At 38.5% G+C, this 24,195-nt stretch overlaps 1 protein-coding gene across 1 annotated transcript in view; it reads left to right on the plus strand.

Annotated features, from left to right (window-relative positions):
• Positions 1-24,195, plus strand: part of LOC136874012 (protein krasavietz) — a 218,155-nt gene that overhangs the window by 100,780 nt on the left and 93,180 nt on the right. The window contains exon 7 of the mRNA XM_067147472.2: positions 6,349-6,451. Within this exon, the coding sequence (XP_067003573.1) occupies positions 6,349-6,451 (103 nt within the window). The remainder of the gene's footprint in view (positions 1-6,348; positions 6,452-24,195) is intronic.

A 24,195-nucleotide genomic window follows, 5' to 3' on the forward strand; every position in this document is an offset into this window, starting at 1 on the left:
AAAAATGGGTGCGCAAAATAGGAAGATCCTTCTTTTCATCGACCATTGTCCTGCACATCCCGCAGATGTTAATTTGAGGAAAATGCAGTTAGAATTTCTGCCTGCTAACTGCACAAGCAAGCTACAGTACTGCCTATGGATTTAGGGGTTATTCACTCCTTTAAGTCACTTTATAGGAAGAACCTGGTAGCAAATTTTATTCCTTATGGATGCTGGAAAGGATCCATCATCATTTAAAGTTTCAATTCTGGATGCGCTTAACTTCATTGTAAAGTCTTGGAAAGCCGTGAAGCAGACTACCATCTCAAATTGTTCCTTGGAAGCAGGATTTTTCAAGAATCATGCCGAATCTCAGCTGCCAGAAGAAGCCAAAGGAGGAGGCCTGCTACCTGATGTATGGAGAATGTTGCAGGCAGACTTCATTACAGAAGATTTTCTTCGGGTAGATGATTCTGTGGTCACTGCAGAGGAAAGAATTGTGGAGGAGTTGGTTGCTGAACGAACTGCAGCTGAGTCTCCCACCAGTGACAGTGATGAAGCAGAGGAAGACAGTGAAGTGATGCCTACCAGTGCTGATGCAAGTACAGATGTTTTAAATCAAATCAAAATCTCTTTATTTGCAAATGAGGTGTCTACCTCGGTGGTAAATGGTACACTAAAATACATTATTGTCAAGCTCTAAATTTTAAATTAACAAGAGAAGAAGAAAATTTTCCTAGAATACAATATTATACACAGGTATCTGTCATCTGTAGAGGAGGGGGTGAAAATAATTTTCATAGCTTTTATGAGCTTGAAAAACAGAGGTCATGAGAAATAAGAAGTGTAAACAGAGATCGATTCTGAAGTATTTTTGTAGGAAGCAGTGATTGTGTAGTTTTCCATCTGGAATAAATTTGTTTTAATGTTGTAAATACTGGTTTATAGCAGCAATTAAAATGTTTCATTCAGAGAAAATATTGCATCTTAGATAATTCTATAGCCATTCTAAGAAAGTAACTACTGTATATTAAAAGAATATATTATACAAATTTTTAACCACCTACTGGTAACCTTCTCCTGGGCAAGGGATGAGCAGAATTACAAAGGCATTGTAGTCAACAGTTAATACAGTACAGTAATTAACTTACATGGACCTTTTATATGAGGTAAGTACAGTAAATCGATTGAGATTGAAATACTCTATAAATTAATTCATTTGTGTAACATTTACCTCCTTTTCCAGAGCATTTTAATATATACCTGTACAAGTTGTTTCCCACGATTTACACTTCCCCTCCTTTTACATTCCCCCCCCCTTTACACCAGTATTCCTTGGTCCCTTGTAAAGTTTAAAAAAGGGGTGATACTGTATAGCATTCAAAACTAATAATAATTCAGACATCTGATACAATTCCACCTCTGTTAATAAATTTAATTTTTTTCTCTAAATCAGGTGTTTTATAGATTCGAATGTCATGATTGCAAATTTTCTTATATTGGACAAACCAGGAGAAAATTCATCACTAGATACTCAGAACATAAGAATGCCATTAAATGCAATAAATTTTCGGCTGTAGGTCAACATTTGCACGACTATAACCATAATTTCACTGATATTCAACAAGACCTAAAAATTCTTAAAACATTAGGCCTACACAAAGGTGCAATAACTTGATATAACAGATAATTTTTTCATATATTTAGTTCAATATTTTAACTCTTAATTACAACCAAAATGAAATGTGAAAAAAGAAACTTTTTTACCTTTTTTTTTTATCATTATTAAAAATTTTAATTTAACCAATCTAAATTCAATCTTCCATTCTATTCATTCCACCTCTCCTCAGCATTTACCCACATTCCCTCATTCTGCAGCTCCACCTTAAGTCTTTTCCCTCAATTCATAACACCTTTCACTATAACTATATGTATTCAATTTTTAAAACCTTAGTATTTTATCACTTCTTTTTTTCAATTCTTCCATTTTCCTTTTCTTATCCTAACTCCTCTTTCATCCTTCCTCTTGCTCCCCTCAAGGAAGATAGATTCAGCATACTTTGATTTTCAACATAATTTAATTTTTACGTTTCGCTAATTCCTTTCTTTTCCATTCTCATCATTTCACATTTCATTTCATTATTGCTTTCAGTTTTATTCATCTTTGTCTTGTTTCCCTTCTCTTACTTTTACTTTTCACATTCATTTTTTACACGATTTATTCTTTTACATTTTCTTTATAATCTCTATTTTTTCTTTTTTTCATGTTATTTGCTTCCTAGTACGTTAATTTACTAATACGTCCAACACTTGGTTGTGTAAAATGAGCCACATTTTGACTGGGCTCTTGCTAGAGGTTTTATAGAGAAGTGTTGTGCGAGGAACATTGAATTGTTTAGCTGCTGCTGTTACAGGCATGCCTGCCTGCACTCGTTAGCCAGCCTGTGCCATTAGACTGGTTGAGAAATTAAGTTTAGGCCCTATAGCCTATCTGTAATTTAAAACAATGGTACTAATAATTGACAATTTTATGAGCTAATAATTGACATGGTGTCAAACAGTGGAGAGAAATAACACTGAAATGTAATTTCAGAGACAGATAAAATACAATTAAAAGGTATTTTTGTACATTATTATGTCTGTATCTTCTTTAAAAAGTCACATCCCAGTATGTCAAAAACTGGACTGACCCCTTAATTGACACCTCCATGAAAAAGTTTATAGTGGTTTAGATGTTAAATTTTGATTGTGGTATTCTTTATTTGTAACCTCCTGATGCCCATAACAATTTAAACTTCCCCATGAGTCATTGAGTCATTGTGATTTTGCCAGAGATATTTAATTGAAGTGGTTACTTTAAAGTTTTCTTTTAGATATATGCAGAAAACTACTCTGGATACACCTTCACTACTTTGACAATTTTCCCTCCATTATCAACAATGAAAAGAATACATGCATCATTACAGCTGACTTCAGAAAGAATGAAACTTAAATTTCCCTTGAATTCAATGTGGCCAAGGAGACTTCAATGCTTCATATAGCTCAAAATACTAAAAAAAATGTCAATTGCTGGTTAAGTGTCAATGACTGGTGCATGTACCTTATCTCTCTCCTATACCTAGAAAAGCACGGGCGAGCTTTTGCATTCAACAGTCTCATTTACAGCAGTACAATCAGATGTGCTTCTGCTTTCTATCATACCTACTGTTTCATACAGCTCGTTGAAGTAAATTTTATTTGTCATACAAATCTTCTTTCTGTTTACCTACTGCTCCATTTACTGTAGTTCCTTTTTTTCATAGCTGACTCTATTTTCCATAATAGGATTCGTTAGACGTGGAGCCCATTGCTGTTGATGGCATAATAGTACTTCACTATGTTGTAGCTACGCAGGGAGACGGTTATGTTTTTCGTGTTCCCCATCTTACCTAATGTACGGCACTTACTCTCTAGTGCATCGGATGTGGGTTTTTGTCGTACAGCACATTTGTAAGCACTGGCAACGGTTTCCAGTGTTTACTCTGATGCCATGTGGAAGAATGTCACCTTTCCATCTCTTACGTCACCCACTTATTGCGGCTGCTGTTGTGGTACCGACTTCACCGTGGCACACATCCTCGCAGAGTGTGCCAATCTCTCTGGCCTAAGATTGTGCCTTGGCCTGCAGGAAATACTCAAACACGTATTAGTCAATGACACAACTACTGCCGATCTCGTCATCCGCCTTATGTGTGACAGTGGATTAATGAAGAGTATGTAAATTGCAAGTGTTCTCCTACTCAGGGAGCTCACGTTCCCTTTTGGTTCGTTAGTGATTTTTCTGCTAAATTCAATAATTTTTTGTTTTATTTTGTACTTTGTTTTAAAATTCCTTCATTGAATAATTTTTAAAAATTTTAAATTTCTTCTCCACTTTATTTGTTCAGAGAGGATGATAACCTAGTTGTACTTCCTCTTAAAACAAGAATCACCACCACCGCCATTGTGGCTGCTGGTGAAATATACTCTTACCATCTGGTTGTGTATCCGAAAAAGGAATGTGATAATACAGCCTGAAGAGCCTATTGAGGGAAGGACTATACAGTTGAAACTGGTTAAGACGTCCCTCTTTAGTGTGTTGTTATGCCTTTATTCCAAATTCTCAGGCTATGTCCTATTAAATACACGCTAAGGAAACCTCGATAGCACATTTACGATACTCTTTATTACGTTCGTAACCCACACCATACGAAATTGAAATTAGTGTTCCCGACCGTTGGCCTGGGTAAGGATTTGCTAGAGAACTTCATTTCATGGCCGCGGAACGAGGTTGCATGTCGGTCTACAGCTGTAGCGAGCGGCAGTCCCAAGTCAATCTTGGTTTAAGATGTGCAGGTTGCACATTACTGGCCAAGTCCATCACATCGCCGTGCAAGGTTCCATTCAATTCCATTTTGGACTGGGAATTCCACCTCTCACTGTAAGCAGCATTATTCACGAATTAGTTTATAGACGGTCTACATATATTTTACCTGAACTCTTAAATTGAGTAATATTGGATTCTAAGCAAGTTATACATACCTTCTGCGCCAGTGGTTAAAACTTTCAATCATTGATAGAAATATGCAGTTAAGTCATAGAACTCGCTAGAAACAGTCTGGACATCATAATCAGAATGCTATGAAAATTTCCTATGGTTTCATATTTGCGCAATACTTGATATCTACCTAATATCCTATCATAATCATAAAATTGATGTAATGTACAGTTGATCCACAATTTTATAAGAAAATGTAATAGCCACCAGAACAACTTAGACATTGTAATCAGAATGCCATGAAATTTCTATGCTTTTATCTTTGCGCAATACTTAATGTTTATGTAATATCCTAATATCACCGTAAAATTGACGTAACATACATTTGAATTTACAGATTCACAGACAATATTTTGTACTTTAAACTTAGACATTTTCATTGACTGTTTTTATCTAATCATCGCCATCATGATCTATTTTAATCTCATTCATGTATTCAACCACATTTTATAATGAATGTTTTCACTATGTACATATAGTTTACTCTATTAGTTTTTATTACTTCATAAGAGGGTAATGTTCCAGGACATCCGATAGAAAAGTGTAATTATTTTAGGCTGATGATGACCTAAATTGAGGTCGAAACTAGTACCTAGCAATGCATTATAAGCATAGGCATTGCAAATAATGTATAGTATTGAATAGGTGGAATAAAATATTTTATAACTAATTATATTCATGCTGGACACTGACTACATTGGCGCAGGTGGGATGACGTCTGGACTCGGACACATTCACGTAGCAGCTACTACTCTGTACTGAAACCCCATTTCATTAAGTTATTCTTGCATTAGTAACACCTCACCGTAATCTATTGAGCAATCTCCATGGGCTCCATTTCTCTGTGTACCCAGCGGGAAGTTTTTCACAGGGTGTGAGCCATCCTTCAGGGCTGTTAAACCTTGCACGCCAGAGATCAGTTCGGGAATGCTGTAGTGTTCCGATAAGAGCCTCTGTTGTTCTGAGGAAGCTGTTCCTAGATTTTAGTTCTGGGATTTCTGGTTGATCCATGTGAAGGATGTGCTTGATAAGTTTGCACCTTGTACATCTCACGTTTTGCTGCTTACCTCTCTACGGATATCTGGAGGTGCAATACCAGCAAGGCAATAAAGCTTGTCAAGCGGAGTGGGCTTTAAGCACCCAATGATGATCCGACAAGTATCCTTATGAACAGCATCTACTAATTTGGAATGACTAAATTGAGATCACACTGGGCTTGCATATTCCCTGGCAGAGTAAGATAGTGCAAGGGAAGATGTTCTTACAGTGGTTGGTTAGCTCCTCATATTGTGCTTGTTAGCTTCCTTATGTTGTTTCTGGCTGCCACTGTTTGTTTGCTATTCGGGCAATGCCTTAGTAAGTGTGTGTTCATCATCTTCAAAATAATGAGTTTGGGCAAGTATGGCACACATCTGCATTGATGGAACTCTGCATTCCCTCACGTAATGGTTGATTGTTAGTATAAATGTTGAACAGCGCTGGAGCAAGCACACTACCCTGGGGTAATCCGTTCCTCTGCGATCTCGATCTGCTTCTTTCTCTGTGAAATTCAACAAAGGATTTCAGTTTTTAAGGATATTCCTTATGAAGCAAATTAGTTGGTAATCTTCGGTAGCATTATAAAGTTTCATAAGAAGCATGATTTATTATATCATAAGCCGCTGTTAGGTCTATAAATTAATTTCTATTGTGTTAGTTTTATCTACCCAGTATTAATAGATTAATGTGTTTCTATTGATTTATCAACTTTTTAGTTTTGATCTTTGTAATCAATAAAGCCAATTCTGTTCCAGGCTAATGGAATACTTTCCCCTGAACAAACGAACTGAGGATCATTTTCGTGCAGTTTTTGAAGATAAAGGTTTGGCTGATATTGTAAAACTCCACAAAGCTCAGGTGTGTATATTTCTGTTTATACATCTAATAATTTTGTAGTGATGGAGCATATTACATTAACCAAATAATTGTTCAATACATTTGATTATCTTGAAACGTATGAGCCCGTTTAGAGACAGTGTGTGTGTGTACAGTACAGTGGAACCTTGATTCTCTGTTTTGAGCGAATGTGGGGAAAAAATGCAGAATGCAAGAAAATGGAAAATCCAGGAATTCATCAAAACCATCAACAATTTGGATAAACATCATAGTAATGAACAGAAAAAACATTTCATAAATTACACAAATTAAAACTTTTGGTACTTTGAATTCAGTTTTATGGCAGAAACGGTGTCAATTTTCCAAGAAATCGTCTTTCAGGTCAATAACATTGATCAACCAAGTTCTTCAAAAAATATGCTACACTAGTCCAAGCCAAGCAACAATTGATTAAAAGTGTGTGTTTTTTTTTTAACTCCCTACAACAGTTGTCAAGGCATAGGCACTGTATAGCTTAGAATGCCTCGTACAAAATAAGAAAATAGAAATTGAGGAGCTTGAAAAGAAAAAAGAAAGAAAAATTCTAAGGTCCTAGGACTTGTTAGGGCAAAAGACGGGTTACCTGGTGAGAGAGGAAAAATTAGAGTTATAACGGCATGCAGAGATGATTAGATACAATGCACAAGAGAATGTATATTTTTATCGACAAATATAATTTTCAATTAGCCTACATCACCAAAGTAAAGATCACCGTAAAATGGGCTCAGGAGGCAAGAAAAGATATAAGAAAATTTGGGCTCGATACAAATGAGAGTTGGAATAGAGTAGTATTTTCTAATTAAGGATGATTAATTCAAGGGGTTCTAGCAACAACATACAAAGGCCAAGACACCTGGTCAGAAGGTCAAAAGAATAGAGGAGGAACATCAGTGAAAGAATGAAACTATTCTGGGAGGAGACTAAAAGATGAATCAGTAAACCAGTTTCCCACGGATCAAAAGTAGGCCAAAATCTGAAGAGGTTGAAGAAAATAAAGCACATCAGATACTAAAGCACCCAACATGATGGTAAAATAGTGGTTTTTTTTCTTTCCTTTTTTAATCTTCCCTTGTTATTTGGTCACTTGTATATGTAGCAAGTCTTGTATTGCATAAATTATCACTGGTGTACTCTACTTTTAAAGGTTATGTTGTACTCAATAGTATTGTTTGAATGCAAGTATCGATTCTGAGTTTTCGAATGCATTATATTCGATTCTGCCTGTCACTAATCACAAATTTTAAATTGGAAGAAAACATAATTAAAACTTGAAACATAATTGGTTTATTCGTGACCTTGAGCTCATCCGTGAAGTATACTGAAATACTCGCTGCACAAGCCAGTACAAGTGTGAAATAAGAAACTTGAGTCTCCCCTGAGAGATGTGCTGGAAATCTGCTTGGTGATAAACTTATAAAAATTCTGTCAAAAGTATATATTTGATTAACCCTGGACATAACTCAGATCTTTTACAAGTATGAACATTCGACAAAATTTGTTCGGTCTTCAGGTAGAACAGTCTGAATGCGCTCTATCTCCTGCCAACTGTTATGGCGATTCTGCTTTATGACTTTCTGTAGTTTCCCTAAACAATATCAGGTGAAGATGATACAAAGTTTGTCCCTTAAACAAATTCACTGCCAATCACTTTTTCTGGTACTTGCTCTAAAACCCGTCTCAAATGACTTGGGAAATGAGTTGGTACAGTCTGTATATATATATGTATATATATATTTGAAGCATTACAAATACTTTGGTTACTTCCACCATAGCGTATTGAAGTGGAAGTGCGACATCTTCTCCGTTCGCCCGTAAGAGAGCTCAAGAGGTTGGTGGGACACCCGCTTGGTGGCAGCACAGGTGATTGTGATGTCAACAAAGACCCTTGGCCATTAGCCCGCGTTATATTTGCCTTCAGTTGTAATTTTTATTGCTAATTATTGTCACTGTCAGAGATGTTTCGACAGTTTGCATTATTAGTGTATTCACGATTGAGTGGTGTGAGAAGTGTTATGTTTTAAATACCTCGGTCTTTGTCGCTATTGTTCTATAAGGCAACGTATATCAGTGCGGGAGAAAAGTACCACATCACGCTCTCGTGTTTTGTACCTGGCTGCAGATCTGGATATGACCAATCGTCTTTGGGTAGGCATTTCTTTAGGCCCCCAAAAGAGAGTGGTGTTTTACTGAAATGGGAGAAGGCTATCTTTAGAAAAGACCAAAAATTAACTCATAACTGCGTCGTGTGTGACATTAATTTTTGCGATGACTTTCTGGTAAAAGCAGACTCGTTTACGATGAATGGTGAGAGTAGACATACCAAGACAGCGCTGGAAATTAAAACCAGAAACATTTCCTCATATATTTCCTAATCTACCCAAGTATATTTCTAAGGCAGTTAAGAAACGCACCTCCCCCACGAATAGGCAATCCACACGAAGAGATTTCTCTAATAAAAGCCCTGAACAGATCGTAAATATCAGTTATAGTGGTCAACCTGTATGCTCGGCAGTTGAAGGTAGCTCTGTCGCAGATGCTAGTAAAACAACTGCGCTATTAAAGAGGAGATTGAAGAATCAGAAACGTAATTTCATTAGAATGCAGAATCAACTCAACGTTGCAAAAATTGGCTTGAAAAAGACATTTCTGATATAAAATAAGAGAAATTTCACTCAGACAAAACAATTCGGTTCTCTCGGCAGAAAAGAGAAAATTATAGTCGATACAATGTTAAAGAAATGTCAAGCGAAAAGTAAAAAAGGAATGAGAGATAGTGATGAATAGGGCTCGGATGTTTAGGAAAAGTCATATTTTTTCCTTTCTATTTTCTTGCCGGGTTGGATTTTGGTGCAAATCAGGTGATTAATGTCACAATTAAGTGATTTTTATTTGTCATATAAATGCATATTTTGGCTAATTTTTTTTTTGTCATAAGTTCATATTTTTAGTTATTTTCGTAGGAACGTCATATTTCGGCGGTTTGACGACAGCTGTAGCTGTACAAAGTTATCTTCGACTTACCGAGTGCGAACTAGTGTTCACAAACCTGCTTCTTGTTATCACATCTGCAGTTAATACAAGTAGAATACTCTTTGTATAGAGTGAAAGTCATAGACCTCACTGCACCTTTTATCCCACCCGCTGTACTCGGCAACCCAGTCTCCCAGGTAGAGACAGAAATAATCGTGAAAAATTCATCCCAGCAGTAAGCTAATTACCTCTGGCAATCGCTCACTTGTCTTTGTTCATATATTAGAACCTCAGCCTTTTTCCATTTCTAAACTTGTAGCATTTGTGAAATCACACGTTTTTGTTTTGTTTTGTTTCAAATTAGTATATAAAACATTTTAGCCTTAGATGCAGATTGAAACACCCTTTTTTTTTTTTTTTTTACCATAATGTATTGAAAGAAATCTGCTTAATTTGCTTCGTGGGCCGATGGCCTAGATGTTAGGCCCCTTGAAACAACAAGCATCGTCAATCATCATCAATTCGCTTCGTGGTGCTCAATTAAAATTTTAACGCATTTGAATAATATTAATGAAATCTGGGCTTAAACGTCTCAAAAATATTTAAAAGTAGATTGATTTCTATTTTTCTCGAAATGCAGAATGCAAACCTGTCTTGACTTTTAAAATGTTGTGTGATCTAATTAGCTTAACGAACTTAGTACTTTATAGGTATGCATTCACAAATGTTTGATGAGTGAATCAAGGGCAATCGACTGTGAAGAACTGCTAAACAGTATATTCAGGAAATTGACATGAAAGAAAGAATAAATAATTTAGTTAACAAATATTCATCAAAGGCATTGCCGTTTCGATGTATAATTTATTTTAAAATGGCCATATTTAGATTAATCATTTTTTGGGTGTCATATTTCGTAATTTTTAGGTCATATTTGCTTGCTTATTTGGCTTATTTTTAGGTCTTAAACTTCAGAGCCCTAGTGATGAATTTCTTCTTGATGCACTTCTTTTGAAAATAATATCTCCCAAGGGTTATCGGCACTGTTTAAATCATGACTTGCTGCCTTTGCCTTCTGAATCCCACTTGAGAAATTTGGTGAAGGGCCTAAAATGTTCGTACCGTATAAATGAGCATGCTACTGCTGCCATAGCAGATTTTTTTAATGGAAAGGAGAAACATGAACACTTAGGGATGTTGATATTTGACTAGGTAAAGTAACGAGAAGAAATTCGTTTTAACTCGGAATCGTTGCAAGTGAATGGTTTTGTTGATTTTGGGAAATTTACTGAAGATAAAAACAAGGGTCAGTTGGCAAATCATGCTCTGCTTTTTTATGTTTGTTCCTTTTCTATATAACTGGATACAACCCATAGCGATATGTGCTAGCCAGAACGCCCCCGGGGTGATATAATTGCAAACATTCTCATTGAAGTCATCATACAATTAGAGCAAGTAGGTGTCTGAATCATTGGTTTAACATCGGATGGTAGCCAGTCGAATAAAAAGTTGTGGAAATGCTTAGGAATATCTGGTAACATAAAGAATCTGAAGTGTTATATTTCCAATCCAGCTGACTCCAACAGAAAATATCCAGGAAATATTCCAAAGTGTCCAGCAGTGTCCCGGTAATGCTTCTGTTATCCTCGAGCTCAGTCATCACTGTGGATGGCAGTACCATCTGTGCGGCGGTCCACGGTAACTCATGAAGATGATATAGATGTTGATTCCCATAGGGAACCTGAAACATTTGTTCCGAATGATTAAATTTATAATACCAATATAAATGGTCCGTTATTGGACATTATAAATTTTCCAGCTAACTCATTCCTGGTTGCCATCGTTTCGCCCCCATGTGCTAGGCTGGGCTCATCAGTTGGTACCTAGCACACCTACCAAGACGCATGGCTAGTGCATACCGTGGAGGCCACTGCGTAGGCTAATTGTAGCCACCGGCAGTGCCAATGCACTACGGTATGACAGACTTTGTCTCATTACCAAAGATTGATGCCTGCTTGGCCATCAGATGATACAGATGTTGATTCCCATAGGGAACCTGAAACATTTGTTCCAAATGATTAAATTTATAATACCAATATAAATGGTCCGTTATTGGACATTATAAATTTTCCAGCTAACTCATTCCTGGTTGCCAGCGTTTCGCCCCCATGTGCTAGGCAAAGAAAAATAATGTGGCGTATAGACTAGCTATCAGGGGAGGCCGTTGAATGGATCATAATAAACGCGAATGACTCTAGACGGTGATTAAGACTCTATGCATTGGATTAAATACTTAACCTATCTTTATTCCCACATGAAACAAATTCCATTTTGGTTCTGTATTGATGATTATGTTACATACGTTTAAAAACTAGTATAATTGTTCCACCTACTCTATACATTCAAATGTATTCATAATTCAAATTGCAAAAACATCCGTTTAAAAGTAACTATATGTTTCACCGTAATTAGGTCATCTTCAGCTGCATAGAGATAACATTGGCTTATAATTTAAAGCAGGGCTTCTCAAATGCCCAAAATCTCGCGTGTGCAAACCGAGGCGAGGCACAGAGGATCTGTGCATCGGTCGGACTCGGCTCAACTCTGCTTGACTCGGATGGTGTAGTGCGCTGCGAGTGACGAAGTGTTCGGTGATCGTGTTTCGAAGAAAGCAAAGACTTCCAAAAGTCCCATTTCAATCGAAATGGGAACTTTTTTTGTCAGTCGTGACGATACAGCCACATGCTTAATCTGCGGGACAATAATTACAGTGGAACCTTAATTATCCGTTCCCTGAAACTACGTTTTCCTGGAATATGCATTGAAATTACGTGGTCCCATGAGTATCGTAATTAAATCTTGTTGTAAAAAACCCACATTATCCGTTCCTCGAAGAAACGATTTCCCGGATCAACCGTCCAGAAATTCCAGTCGACGCTAAATCCTTGATCAGTCATTTTTTTAATAAACTGTATCTCACGAAAGGACAGCTATGGCGTACTTATGGATCTTGGCGTTAACGTCCCGTCATTGCGAAAATTAGAGCAAGTACTATACCGGTACTGGAAAAGCAATTGACGGTGAACTTACATAAGGGACCATCTTAGCATTGCATTCGGGGGGGTATTGTTTAGAGAATCTCGGAAAATCATAAAGCAGAGAGTGGCCACAACAATTGTAAGGAGACACGGTGCATTTTGACGGCTCTGCTTGAATACTGAACGAGTTTTGTCAAATGTTCACGTTTATAAAACGTCCACATTATGTCCTGGGTTAGATGTTTATATTTTTACATTTTTTCGATCGTACTGCTGAACAGTGGCACTTTCCTCAGGGCACTGTAGAGTAACTGGGCTTTCAGGCAGGATTCAAAATACTCCTTCTCAACACAGATTTAGTATTTTAATATTATCGTACACGATTATGTTAGCGAGACCAGAACAGATGTTGCACCTTACATTAAAAAAGAAAGCCATGGAAGGTCTTTTGGTTGCCTATTACTGTTTAGGTCCTAATGTAAGACTGGGAATTTTACATTTTCGTGTTAAAATACCAAAAACCGGAGTCGTTTTTATTTGTGCACGTTACATTTAAATGGTTTGTATCATGTCCAACTCGTACTGGCGTGCAGCGAGCGTGCTTTCCAGATGACCTCAATGTCACGAATAACCGTAATTTCTGAAGTTTTGATGATATTTCTCTTCCAATTTGATTGAAACAGTGACGGGCAGAATTGAATATAATCCATTTGAGAACTTTTGAGAATCGATTCTTACATTCAAAAACATGTTTTCGAGTTCAACATAACCTTTAAAAGTCGATGTAGAACTAATTTATGCAGTACAAGACTTCCAGAAACTGCCTACGAATGGTATAGTGAAGACCAAATTACAATGAAAGATTAAGAAAAGAAGGGATTTCGCCATCGTATTGGACACTTTTGTATCTAATGTGCTTTTTTTATTAGATAAGAGAATTAAAAACTACTTGTCATTTGGTTTGGCATTATTGGATTTTTCGAAGAGTTTTGCTAATCCAAGTTGCTGAACTGAAAGAAGTTTTCGCAGGAAACTGACAAAGATTCCCCTGAAAAATTGAATATAAAGTATCGAGATTTTGAACTCGCGTACTGGTAATTAATGCGGTTTTGCGGTCTTGCATACCTGCCTCTCATGCAGGGGTTCGATTTCGACCTGGTCAGGCAGTTTACCTGGATATGTCTGGTTCCAGGTCCACTCAGCCTACGTGATTACCTTTAATTGAGGAGCTATCTAATTGTGAGATGGTGACCCCGATCTAGAGAGCCGGGAATATCGACCGAGAGGATTCGTCACACTGACCATGCGTCACCTCATAATCTGCAGGCCTTCGGGCTGAGCAGCGGTCGCTTGACAGGCAAAGTCCCATTGGGGCTTTAGTTTGGTTTGGTGTAGGAGTTTTTGTAAGATTATAATTATACATATTTCAGTTTTGTGATGTTTAGCCTAATTATTGATGGTTTTTATTCATTCCTGGATTTTCCGTTTTCCCATGCTGTACGTTTTATTTTCATGGTCCCTCGAAAAGCGGAGAATCGAGGTTCCACTGTACTTTAATCGAAACAGACTTTCAACGTATTAGGTCGTGTTACGTACATGTAGTATGTGTTGAAGAGATGTTAAGTACAGAACAAAAATGGCCATCTTTTCAACACGTACTACATGTACGTAACATGACTTAATACGTTGAAAGTCTGTTTCGATTACAATGCGGTCGTGAAAATTCAATATTCATTCCACTGTACTTTATTTATCAAAAAGATCTCTTTTTCAATACAAAGACTTCGCTCGAATTCTACCATAATTTGTAGGAGGTTTTTTCCAAGCAGACTTGTTATTGTGATGGGGGACTGGAATGCTAGGATCGGAAATAGGTTACTTATTTATTTATTTGGGAAACCAAAACAGCGAGAAGCCGAATTACAGAGTTCCGCAATGGAAAAATATATTTACAGTGGAGTAGCACAAGGCAAACATTAAAAAAATGAGTGGAAGAACAATGAGGAAATAACATCTAATGATAAAAATAGATAAAAATTTAAAAACTAACAGAATAACAAAATAACTGTAGAGACACAACAATTAAGAACAAAATATAAAGGCAAAAGAAACAACGAGGGAAATTGAAGATTGAATGTAAAACGAAGAGAAGAACTTATAGTTAGGCACAGTAAGATAAATACAGATATAACACATAAGTAATGGTATAGTACAGTAAAAAATAAATAAATATTACATTATGTACAAAAGAGAAGACGGCAATGAGAAGGGAAAAAATGGAATATGAAGAAAATGAACTAGGTTAAGTTAAGGAAGAATCGATTAAAGGAGCCATACGAAGAAAAAACATCCAAGTTTCTGTCAGAAGATAGAGTTAAGGAGGGTTGGTATGCGGATAAATAAACTTCTTTGAACAAGAGAGAGGCAGGAATACGGAATATGAAGGGGTGACTAGTCTTGGTTTTACGAGTTGGGACATGTAAGGAAAAGAAGGATGCAGGTTCGGGGGAACGAAGTAAACCGCTAACGACGTTATATAGGAATCTAAGGTCGGCTACTTTCCTGCGACTAGATAACGGGCGAAGGTTTAACTTATCCAGTATCTGATTACTGCTCAAGTTTCGACAATCGGATACTGTGGCTCTAACAGTGGCACAGAAGAACGACTGCACGCGGTCAATGTGATTCAGATTAGTGGTGAAGAGGTAGACCAAATAGGAGATGCAAATTCAGTAATCGATAGGATGCAAGATACATAGTAGGCTTGGAGGGTGTGGATATCGGTGATGTCAGAAAATCTATACAACAAACGGAGAAGTGACATTGCTCGTGAGGTTATCTTTTGTATATGGGGGACAAATAATTTGCTGTCAAACAACACTCCTAAGTCATTTTGTTTTGTTAGAGTTGGGAACGGGTTACCGAGGAGGGAGTATTTACTGAGAATAGAGGATTTTCGAAGCGTGATCGAAATAGAGGGACACTTGGTAGGATTAGGCTTAAGACGCCATGTGGAGCACCATTCAGAGAGTGAGGAGTTTACGTCTGATAATGAATTGATTTGTTTGAATATTTTACAGTCATCTGCAAATAGTAGAATTTCACAAGAAACGGAGGATATAGTATTAATGAGATCGTCAATAAATAAGACAAAAAGAAGCAGACCTAGGACACTGCCCTGTGGGACGCCAGAATGTACCATAACAAGAGTCGAACTGAACCCATCAAGAATCACACGCTGAGATCTGGCATTGAGGAAGCTCTGCAGGAGAGTTAGGAAGCGACCATGGATATTAAAACGTTCCGAGAGTTTATAGGAAAGAAGTGCGTGGTCTACGGTATCAAAAGCCTTTGCAATATCAATGTAGCACATGTCCAGCTGAGAACCGGCATTAAGAGCAGATACCGCACGATGGAGAAGAACAGACAGATTAGTTAGGCAAGAGCTACCAGGAAGAAAACCATGCTGCTGGGATGATATATAAGGAAATGTGAAAGAAAGAAGACGCTGGTGGATAATCTTTTCACAAATGAGTGACAGGGTGGGTAATATAGAAATTGGACGATAGTTTCTGACATCAGACCTCTTTCCACTTTTAAAAACTGGAGTGATGTAAGCGATTTTTCCAGTCAGAAAAGTAGCCAGCTAAGAAGCAACGGTTAAATATAACAGCAATGGGATGGGCAAGAGTCATAGCGGTATTCTTAAGGAAGATAGGACTGAGACCATCCGGTCCAGTAGGTTTATTTTCTGGCAGGGAGGAAAGTAAAGAATAGACTTCTGAATCAGAGGTGGAAAGATTACTGAGAGTATGAGAAGGAACAGAATCAATACACGGAAAATCTGGGAACTGAACAGGTGAAACAAAATTAGATGTAAAGTAATCGTTGAAAATTTCCGGTCTATTACTACCACTGTCTAAATTATCACCCCAAGTCACTGTGTCTGGCACACGCTTTGTATTTTTCCTGCTGTTTATCAGAGACCAGAATCTTTTGCTATATCTTCTCACTTCTAGGCAGGCAGAGTTTATGTAGTCCTGATAATCCCGTTTTAGAAGCTGTTTATGGTGTCTGCGAAGGTCAGAAAAAGTTTTTTAGCTGGCTTCAGAAGGTGATATTTTCCAGTCTTTCCAGGCTTTCGTTTTGTTAATTTCTTACAAGGTGGGCATCTGGCAGATGTTTTACGAGTGGGAGCAAGGTCGCGGATCACAGCACGGGTCCAGTCGTAGAACAGGTCCACTGCTTCTTGGACTTCACCGACTTGTAGTAAGTGCCAGGGTAGAAGAGAGAGGGTGTGATTGACAGCCTGCCAATCAACCTTTCCCCACATGGGTACACAATTCCTGGTATAGGGTCGATGACATTTCGGGGAGCGGGGAGGGGCAATTCTGAATGTTGCCTCTACAGACTTGTGGTTCGATTTTAAAATGTTTTGTTCTACAGAAATAACTGAAGGCTCAACGGAGCAGAGCAGGTAGTCAAGAGGACTTTCCCCACAGGTGTTCTCAAGGACGTAATGTTGGAGGCCTAGGCCCGTAATATAATGGCCGAGATACCACTTGTTGAGGCTATGAGAAGGGACACCTTGCGCAGGGGAATTCCAAGATATTGAGAGGTTAAAGTCGCCCAGTATAATTACATTAGGATTCAGATTAATGGCTTTCATTACAGAAGAGAGAAAATTTTCAGAATAATTGATGGTTGATCGAGTTGGTCTGTATAAACAGGCAAATAGATATTTGGAATGCTGAAATTTCACTTCTACCCAAATGACTTCACAGTCACTACTTAAATCAGTACGTAGGTGAGCGTGCCATTTGGACTTAACGGCCAGGAGAATACCCCCGCCCCGAGATCCACGGTCCGTTCTGAAAATGGAAAACTCTTTGGAAAGAGGGATTTCCGTATCTGAAACAATCAGTTAACCCTAGAAGTGCCGAGTGTTTTTCCCTAAATGCCAGGCCATTTTCGCATGTACTACACATTTACGTTTTTAACAAATTTAAGCACGTTTAGTGCAGAAAAGTTAGGCATGCAGCACACCATATTACTCAGAAGGCTTTATTTAAGATGCTTGTATAAGTATTAGATCATTTACTTGTTTATCTGATGTGTATCAGGGGCTCAAAAATTTGGAAAACTAAAAGAAAGTGTTTTTCATATTTTCAAGTCCACCATTAGTAATAAATAACCACTCATTTTAAAAATTCACTATATACAAAACACGCGAAATTTCTTCTAGATTTTAAAAATATTAAGTTGTGAAAAGTAAAAACAATAAAATCGCAAAAGAACTAAAATTTCCGAGCTGCACACAGTACCGTCAGCCGCCGAGCACTACTGGGAGTCATCCTCGGAGAGATTTCTTTTCCCGCCGTGACTCATAGGCCTTCAGAAATGCTGCAATTTATGATAGCATTCACGGTGCACCCGATATTTATTAGATTGGCAATTTAATTTTTCATTTCAGAGACAATTACATCAAACCAGGTTCGCAAACGAGGATAGGCCTTCAGTTCTCCAGAATACCTTTTAGTTTGCTTTTCTTTTTTTCGCCGCATAGTCATTACTTTCTTTCACCAAGAGCTTCCAAATCAAATCCGTAAATAACAAGTAGAAATACATAATAGGTGGACTGTTTCGGGGCGAACAGATCAAACTGCCAGGATCCCTTACGCGGAACTTCCCGGAAACATCGAACTCCGGTTCGGGTGGATAAACCCTGCACCACTTTGGTGTTACGGAAACAGTATCATCCATGAAACGTCGGTTGGCCTGCTCCCTTCATCGGAATCAGTTTCAACTTCATATTCTGTAATATATTCTTCTCCGCTCTCAGAAGAATCACCAGCTAAAGAAAATATGTCGCTGGAAGAGGAAGCATCCCAATCACCTTCAAGAACTTTGTGAATATCATTGAATCACGTAGCTCATCATCCATGATGAAAGTTTACACTTCAAAAGAAACAATTTAAGAATAAACTCAATCTGTTGAAAGATAACGAAAGATATTCACAGAAACTCACAGAAACAGCGAGCGAGCGCGAAGTTACGTAGCAACTGAGACGGCAGGGAGATGAGGAAAGAGTAGCTGAATTTATACCTACCCTGACCTTGACTGAGTCATTTCCGGCTAGTAAGGAATGTGTGATGGAAGACTTGTAGCTTCCTCTTCAATGACATACTTATTAAAATATCGTAAGTGAACGATAAAAGATGTTATGACTGATTAAGCGAATGCATGTACTATGCGTCGCACGTGCGACTTTGGCATTCTAGTGACACTCTATTGAGTCGCAAGCGCGACGTTTGGCAGTTCTAGGGTTAACCAACTTTCAGAGAAAGTGACAATATCGAAAGAAGATAGTTCTTGTAGGTAGAGCTCACAGTCAGTAATTTTGTTTTTAAGAGAGTAGATATTCTGATGGTAAACTGAGATCGCACTAACCGCCGTGGGTCCTGGGTTTATCTCCACATCTCCAGCTAACAGTAGGAATGTCAACAATAAACTTAAAGTAGACCTAGTAGAAAACAGAGATAATTTACTGTAGGCTGGAATCGAATCCGATGCTACAAAAATGCAAGGGAGGTTTGCAGTCGGCAGTGAAGGAAAATGAAACTCACGAACGGCAGTCAGCCAGTTTCCAACCTGAGGTACAATCAATCTTGAGACGGCAAGTCGTGTGCTCCCGGCAAGGGAGGCTTGGGTATGCCAGCAGCCGCCGTAGCACGTGGAATAAAAATAAAGCCGTTTAAATTGAACAGAATTACTTCCAGGCACTTCACAACACAAGGAATCACTGGCTGGATCGTCTAGATGAACATCACTATATTCTTTTGCGCACACTATTTGTTTTGACACCAAAACTCCTAAAAGAACACAGAGGAAACAGATACAGTTACTCTCACTCGCCGCCATCTTTTCACACAAGGATGTATGGGCCAACATGGAGCCAAACGAACTATCAATACCAATGGTGAAAGAATGCTGGAATTCTGTATTGATAATGAGCTAAGGATTGGTAGCACCTTCTTCCCCCATAAAAGTATCCATAAAATAACTTTTGAGGCAGTAGGCCAAGGAGCAAAGAGTTGCATTGACTACTTTTGTTACACTAAGAACATGACTTATGCAGCACTAGATGTAAGGGTCTTCCGCAGTGCAGAAATGAGTACAGAACATTGGCTTCTGGTTATGAAAACAAGGTTCAAGGCTACACCCACACCCTCTCATCTTCGATTTGAGAAAATAAGAATTTCTGTATTTAGAGAGGAAGAGGTAAGGCAGAATTATGTTCAGAAGTTTGGGGAAATACTTCACCAAACAGAAAGAGAAAAACCTGAGAGAGGTTGGAACTTAGAAGAGAGATGGAGTGAATTTAAGACAAATATTATCAAAGTAGCAGTAGAGGTCTGTAGGAAAGCTACAGTAAACACACGAAGGAAACAAACAAAGTGAGGAAGTCGAAGTTGCAAGGAGAAAAAAGGTGGCTTGGAAGGAGTACACGAGAACAAGAAGGGTAGAGGACTGGAGGAACTATGTTGAAGCACGTAATGAAGCAAAGTGGCAAGTACAAGACGCAAAAGAAAGGAACTGGCAGGAATTTGGTGAGGAAATGGAATCAGAATACAGAAATAATCAGAAGAAGTTTTGGAAGATACGAAGATCCCACCAAGGCAAAACTGAAAAGAGAATCAGGAACATTAAAGACAGGAACCAGAAGATCCAAACGAGGCCACGGGACATCCTTGATACATGGAGCACGTACTATGAGGATGTGTTCCGCACAGACCAGAATTTACTAGGCGCCGCCGGTAACGGGGTAGAAGAACTAGAAGAAGGGGAGACAGTTATGCAGAGTGAAGTAAGAGAGGCTATCACTGAAATGAAGGTGGGCAAGGCAGCTGGATGGGATGGAATTTCACCAGAATTGAAGTATGGAGGAGAGGCTGTGGTGAAATGGATGACAAGGATATGCCAACAAGCATGGAGCATTCAGAAGATTCCAAAGGATTGGAAGAAGAACATTATTGTTCCTATCTATAAGAAGGGCAGCACTCTGGATTGTGCAAACTATCGAGCAATTTGTCTTTCCAGTGTGGATGGAAAGATATACTCTCGCATATTGGAGAGGAGGCTGAGACAAGAAGTAGAGGAATAGTTGGAAGAACAGTGTGCTTTCAGGCCAAGTTGACAAACACACGACCATATATACACACTAAGAACTGATATAGAGAAATGACTTAGTTGAGGGAAGGATGTTCTAGCTGCATTTGTCGACCTAAAGGCTGCATTTGACTCGGTCCTCAGCGAACAGCTTTGGGCAGCATTTGAAGACGAAAAGATAACCAAGACTCTCTTATGCCGCATTAGAAACATGTACAATAGTGTCCAAGGAGTGGTGAGAATAGCTGGTGAATGCTCTAGGGAATTTGAAATGGTGAAGGGAGTAATGCAAGGTGACAGCTTGAGTTCTCTTCTCTTTGTGATTTCATGAACCAAGTCATTAAGCAGTGTAAAAGAAGAACTAAAAGAATTAAGGTTGGCAACTGGAACATGAGACCAATATATGTCCAATCCCTGGTCTATGCAGATGACATTCTGATTTTGGCTGGGAAAGAGGAGTATCTCCTACAAGTTCTTACTGAATGGGCTTATGCCTGCCAGGACCGTGGGATGGAAGTGAATGCGAGCAAAACCAAGGTCATGCAGTTCACCAAAGGAGAAAAAGTACAGCTTCAAATCAAGTGGAACAATGAGGATATTGAGCAAGTAGAACAAATTGAGTATCTGGACACCATTTTCAGAGAGGACGGAAAATTAGAGGCAGAAATAAACAGCAGAATTAGAAAAGCTAATCAAGTTGACAATGGTATAAACAACACAATCATAAGCAAGAAAGAAATTATTAGAAACACAAAAATGCGGGTATATCATGCTGTGTACTTGCCAACCCTCCTGTATGGTGCACAGATTTGGACAGTGCATAAAAATCTGGAGAGCCGTCTGGTTGCAGCTGAGATGAGATATTTATGGAAAGTTGCTGGGAAAACTCGAAGAGACCATATTAGAAACACCACAGTAAGAGATGAGCTTCAGCAAGAGCCAATAATGGATGTCATTGAGAGGAGAGGATTGGGCTGGATTGGTCACCTAGAGAGAATGGAAAATGAAAGGAAAGCGAAGCGGGTGTGGCGAGCCAGACCAACAGGAAGAAGACGAGGGAGGCCACGGATTGAATGGGAGGAGTACATCTTGGGACTGATCAGGAAGCGAGGGAAGACCCTGGGCAAGGTTCAGAGAATGGTGCACGACAGAAGAAACTTTAGTAAATGGCTGAAATGTCCCGACGCCTAACGGCACACAAAAGGGAAAGAAGAAGAAGATTTTTCCAAGCTGCATCGAGAAGCATCGTTCCACGTACATATGTTAAAGGTTTTTTTTCTTTTTTCTGTTTTGAGTTGTCATAATTTAAAGAACGCTCTCAGATTTGCTGTCAGCTGATCCCTTGTTCCAGACGTTACTGGTATAATTGCAAGGGAAAAGGAAAAGGAGAGCTTGAGAAGATAAATTGTCTGCTCAAACCAAATTGAAGGAAGATATTTTTAACACAGGTAACCTTGTCCCATACAACTCAGTGTGTCTGCTCACCACGCTTAGACATTTCGCAGTGAGGGGAGAAACAACTGGGAACGTAAGGAAGGCAGAGACAGGTCGAAGGGGTCAAACAGATGTAGGGAAAGAAGGGTAGGGAGTTGGTCTGGTCAACCTAGTCTCCTGCACCTTGCTCCGTGCAATGCACCGGCTCATGCACTCTGAGAGGCCCTGATTTAATGTATTGAAAATTACAAAATATGAATAGAATTTACATTCATAATATATACTTTAAGATAAAATAGAAGTATCCTAAAACATCATTAGGTAAGAGTCGCCCAGTCAGAATGGGATGGAAAATGAACAGTTTTAGGTGATGTATGACAACGATATTATCATTTAAAAAATTTCTTGCTCCATAAAATTTTGTTCCTGGTAAAATGTTGACAGCTCAAAAATCAAAATCATGAGAATTGTTGTTGCACTTAAGGTGAGGTTATAAGCCATTTTTGGTTGAAAATACCCATGTTTAGAATTTTTATGATTTTGATAGCTGGAGGTCCATTTTATAATATGCATGAGCTTTTTGCTGAAAAAGTACCGCAAACGCCATTTAAATGCCACATGACATAATAGAGCCACGTCTCCTTTCTAGATCTGCTCCATCGGGCCTGAGAATTGCCGTATTTTCTGTTTTCTGGATTTGCCTCTTTCTAGATCTGGATTAGTTCGTTTTTCTTTGGGAGGTTTCAGTGTTATAGAGGAGTTTTGCGTGGTAGCCTGCGTGGTAAACAGATGCTATGCTGCATTCTGTTGTTTGTTCAGCGGTTATATGGGCTGGTCCAAGTTTTTTAATCTTTGCAGATTTGTAATTTGTATGTAACGTATTATGTCCAGACCAACAAGAACTTTCGAGGAAAGGATAGAGAAAAGGCAAGAAGGTCCTGGTAGAAGGAGACTAAAGGCCGTAGATAATATAAATGTGTGTTCAATTCATTCCCGGGAATGGATAATCAAGGTTGCACTATATATATATCTATATACCGTATTTACACTAATAATCCCCGCATATTTTTTAAAGAATTTTGATGCACGAAATTGGGGTGCGTGTTTTATTTGCATCAAGGTTGCCAACACGCTCCTGGCTCACCTAGTTTTCGATGGCGAGTGTACAGTTATGCTTTGTGCAACAGTAGATGGAAGATAACTGTCCCCATATGTCATATTTAAACAGAAAGCAATTATGACTTTTAATTCTAAACTGATTACATTTTTTTAAATAGTACAGTGTTTTACAGAGTAATTTAAATTCAAAATTTCTCCGCGTCACGATAGAACACGTCTTCCGGAACGTGCAGAGGTAGCTTTCCGCACTTTCAGTCATTTTGGTGTGTCTGTAGTGTGTTTCATATTTGAAAATAGAGTGAAATCGTACTTCTTTTGTATTCAGAGTTTTAAGGAACGCCACAATATCACGTAGCAGGCAGTACGCGGAAAAGCAGAATCCGCAAAAATTGGCGTGGGTTGGCATTTCTGAATTACAAGATGGTTGTTAATTCAAAATCACATATTTGGAAGTCCGATTTCTGTATTACAAAGACTTTGAATTAAGAAGGTTTTACTGTATCGCAATACTAGCATCGGATTTCGTCGGTGTGTCTATAAGTGTTTACATTGCATGAAAGGAATTATCCACCACCGGTCGTGTTACTGTCCAGTAAACAGTGACCACGTGTGAGAAGTGTTTTAGACGTGGAGTGTGACGAACTTGTAAGTAATTTAGGAGAGGATTTTAGAGTAGAACGCTGCCGGGAAGGCGGTGTGAAGAGGGTTGCCCAGTAACATTTGTAGTATGACGTATTTTCCGCAAAGCCAATAGAATCATTTCAGTATAAAATTCCTGTTTGTGCGGGTTACGGGTGAATGTTTTGACTTTTATTTGTAAATATCATAATCAACGAATTAGGGAATTATTTGCATGTGTACGATGAATTCAGGAAGAACAAAAAGACAAATATTGTATCGACAGGCGAGGGAAATACTATTTAGTGTGTATTTTGTAAGCATGCAGCAGCAGGCGTTCAGGGGCGTTCACGCCTCTAAAGAAGATAGCACTCGTGTGT

The sequence above is a fragment of the Anabrus simplex genome, chromosome 5 (assembly GCF_040414725.1).
Source record: "Anabrus simplex isolate iqAnaSimp1 chromosome 5, ASM4041472v1, whole genome shotgun sequence".
In the NCBI taxonomy this organism is placed as follows: Eukaryota; Metazoa; Arthropoda; class Insecta; order Orthoptera; family Tettigoniidae; genus Anabrus; species Anabrus simplex.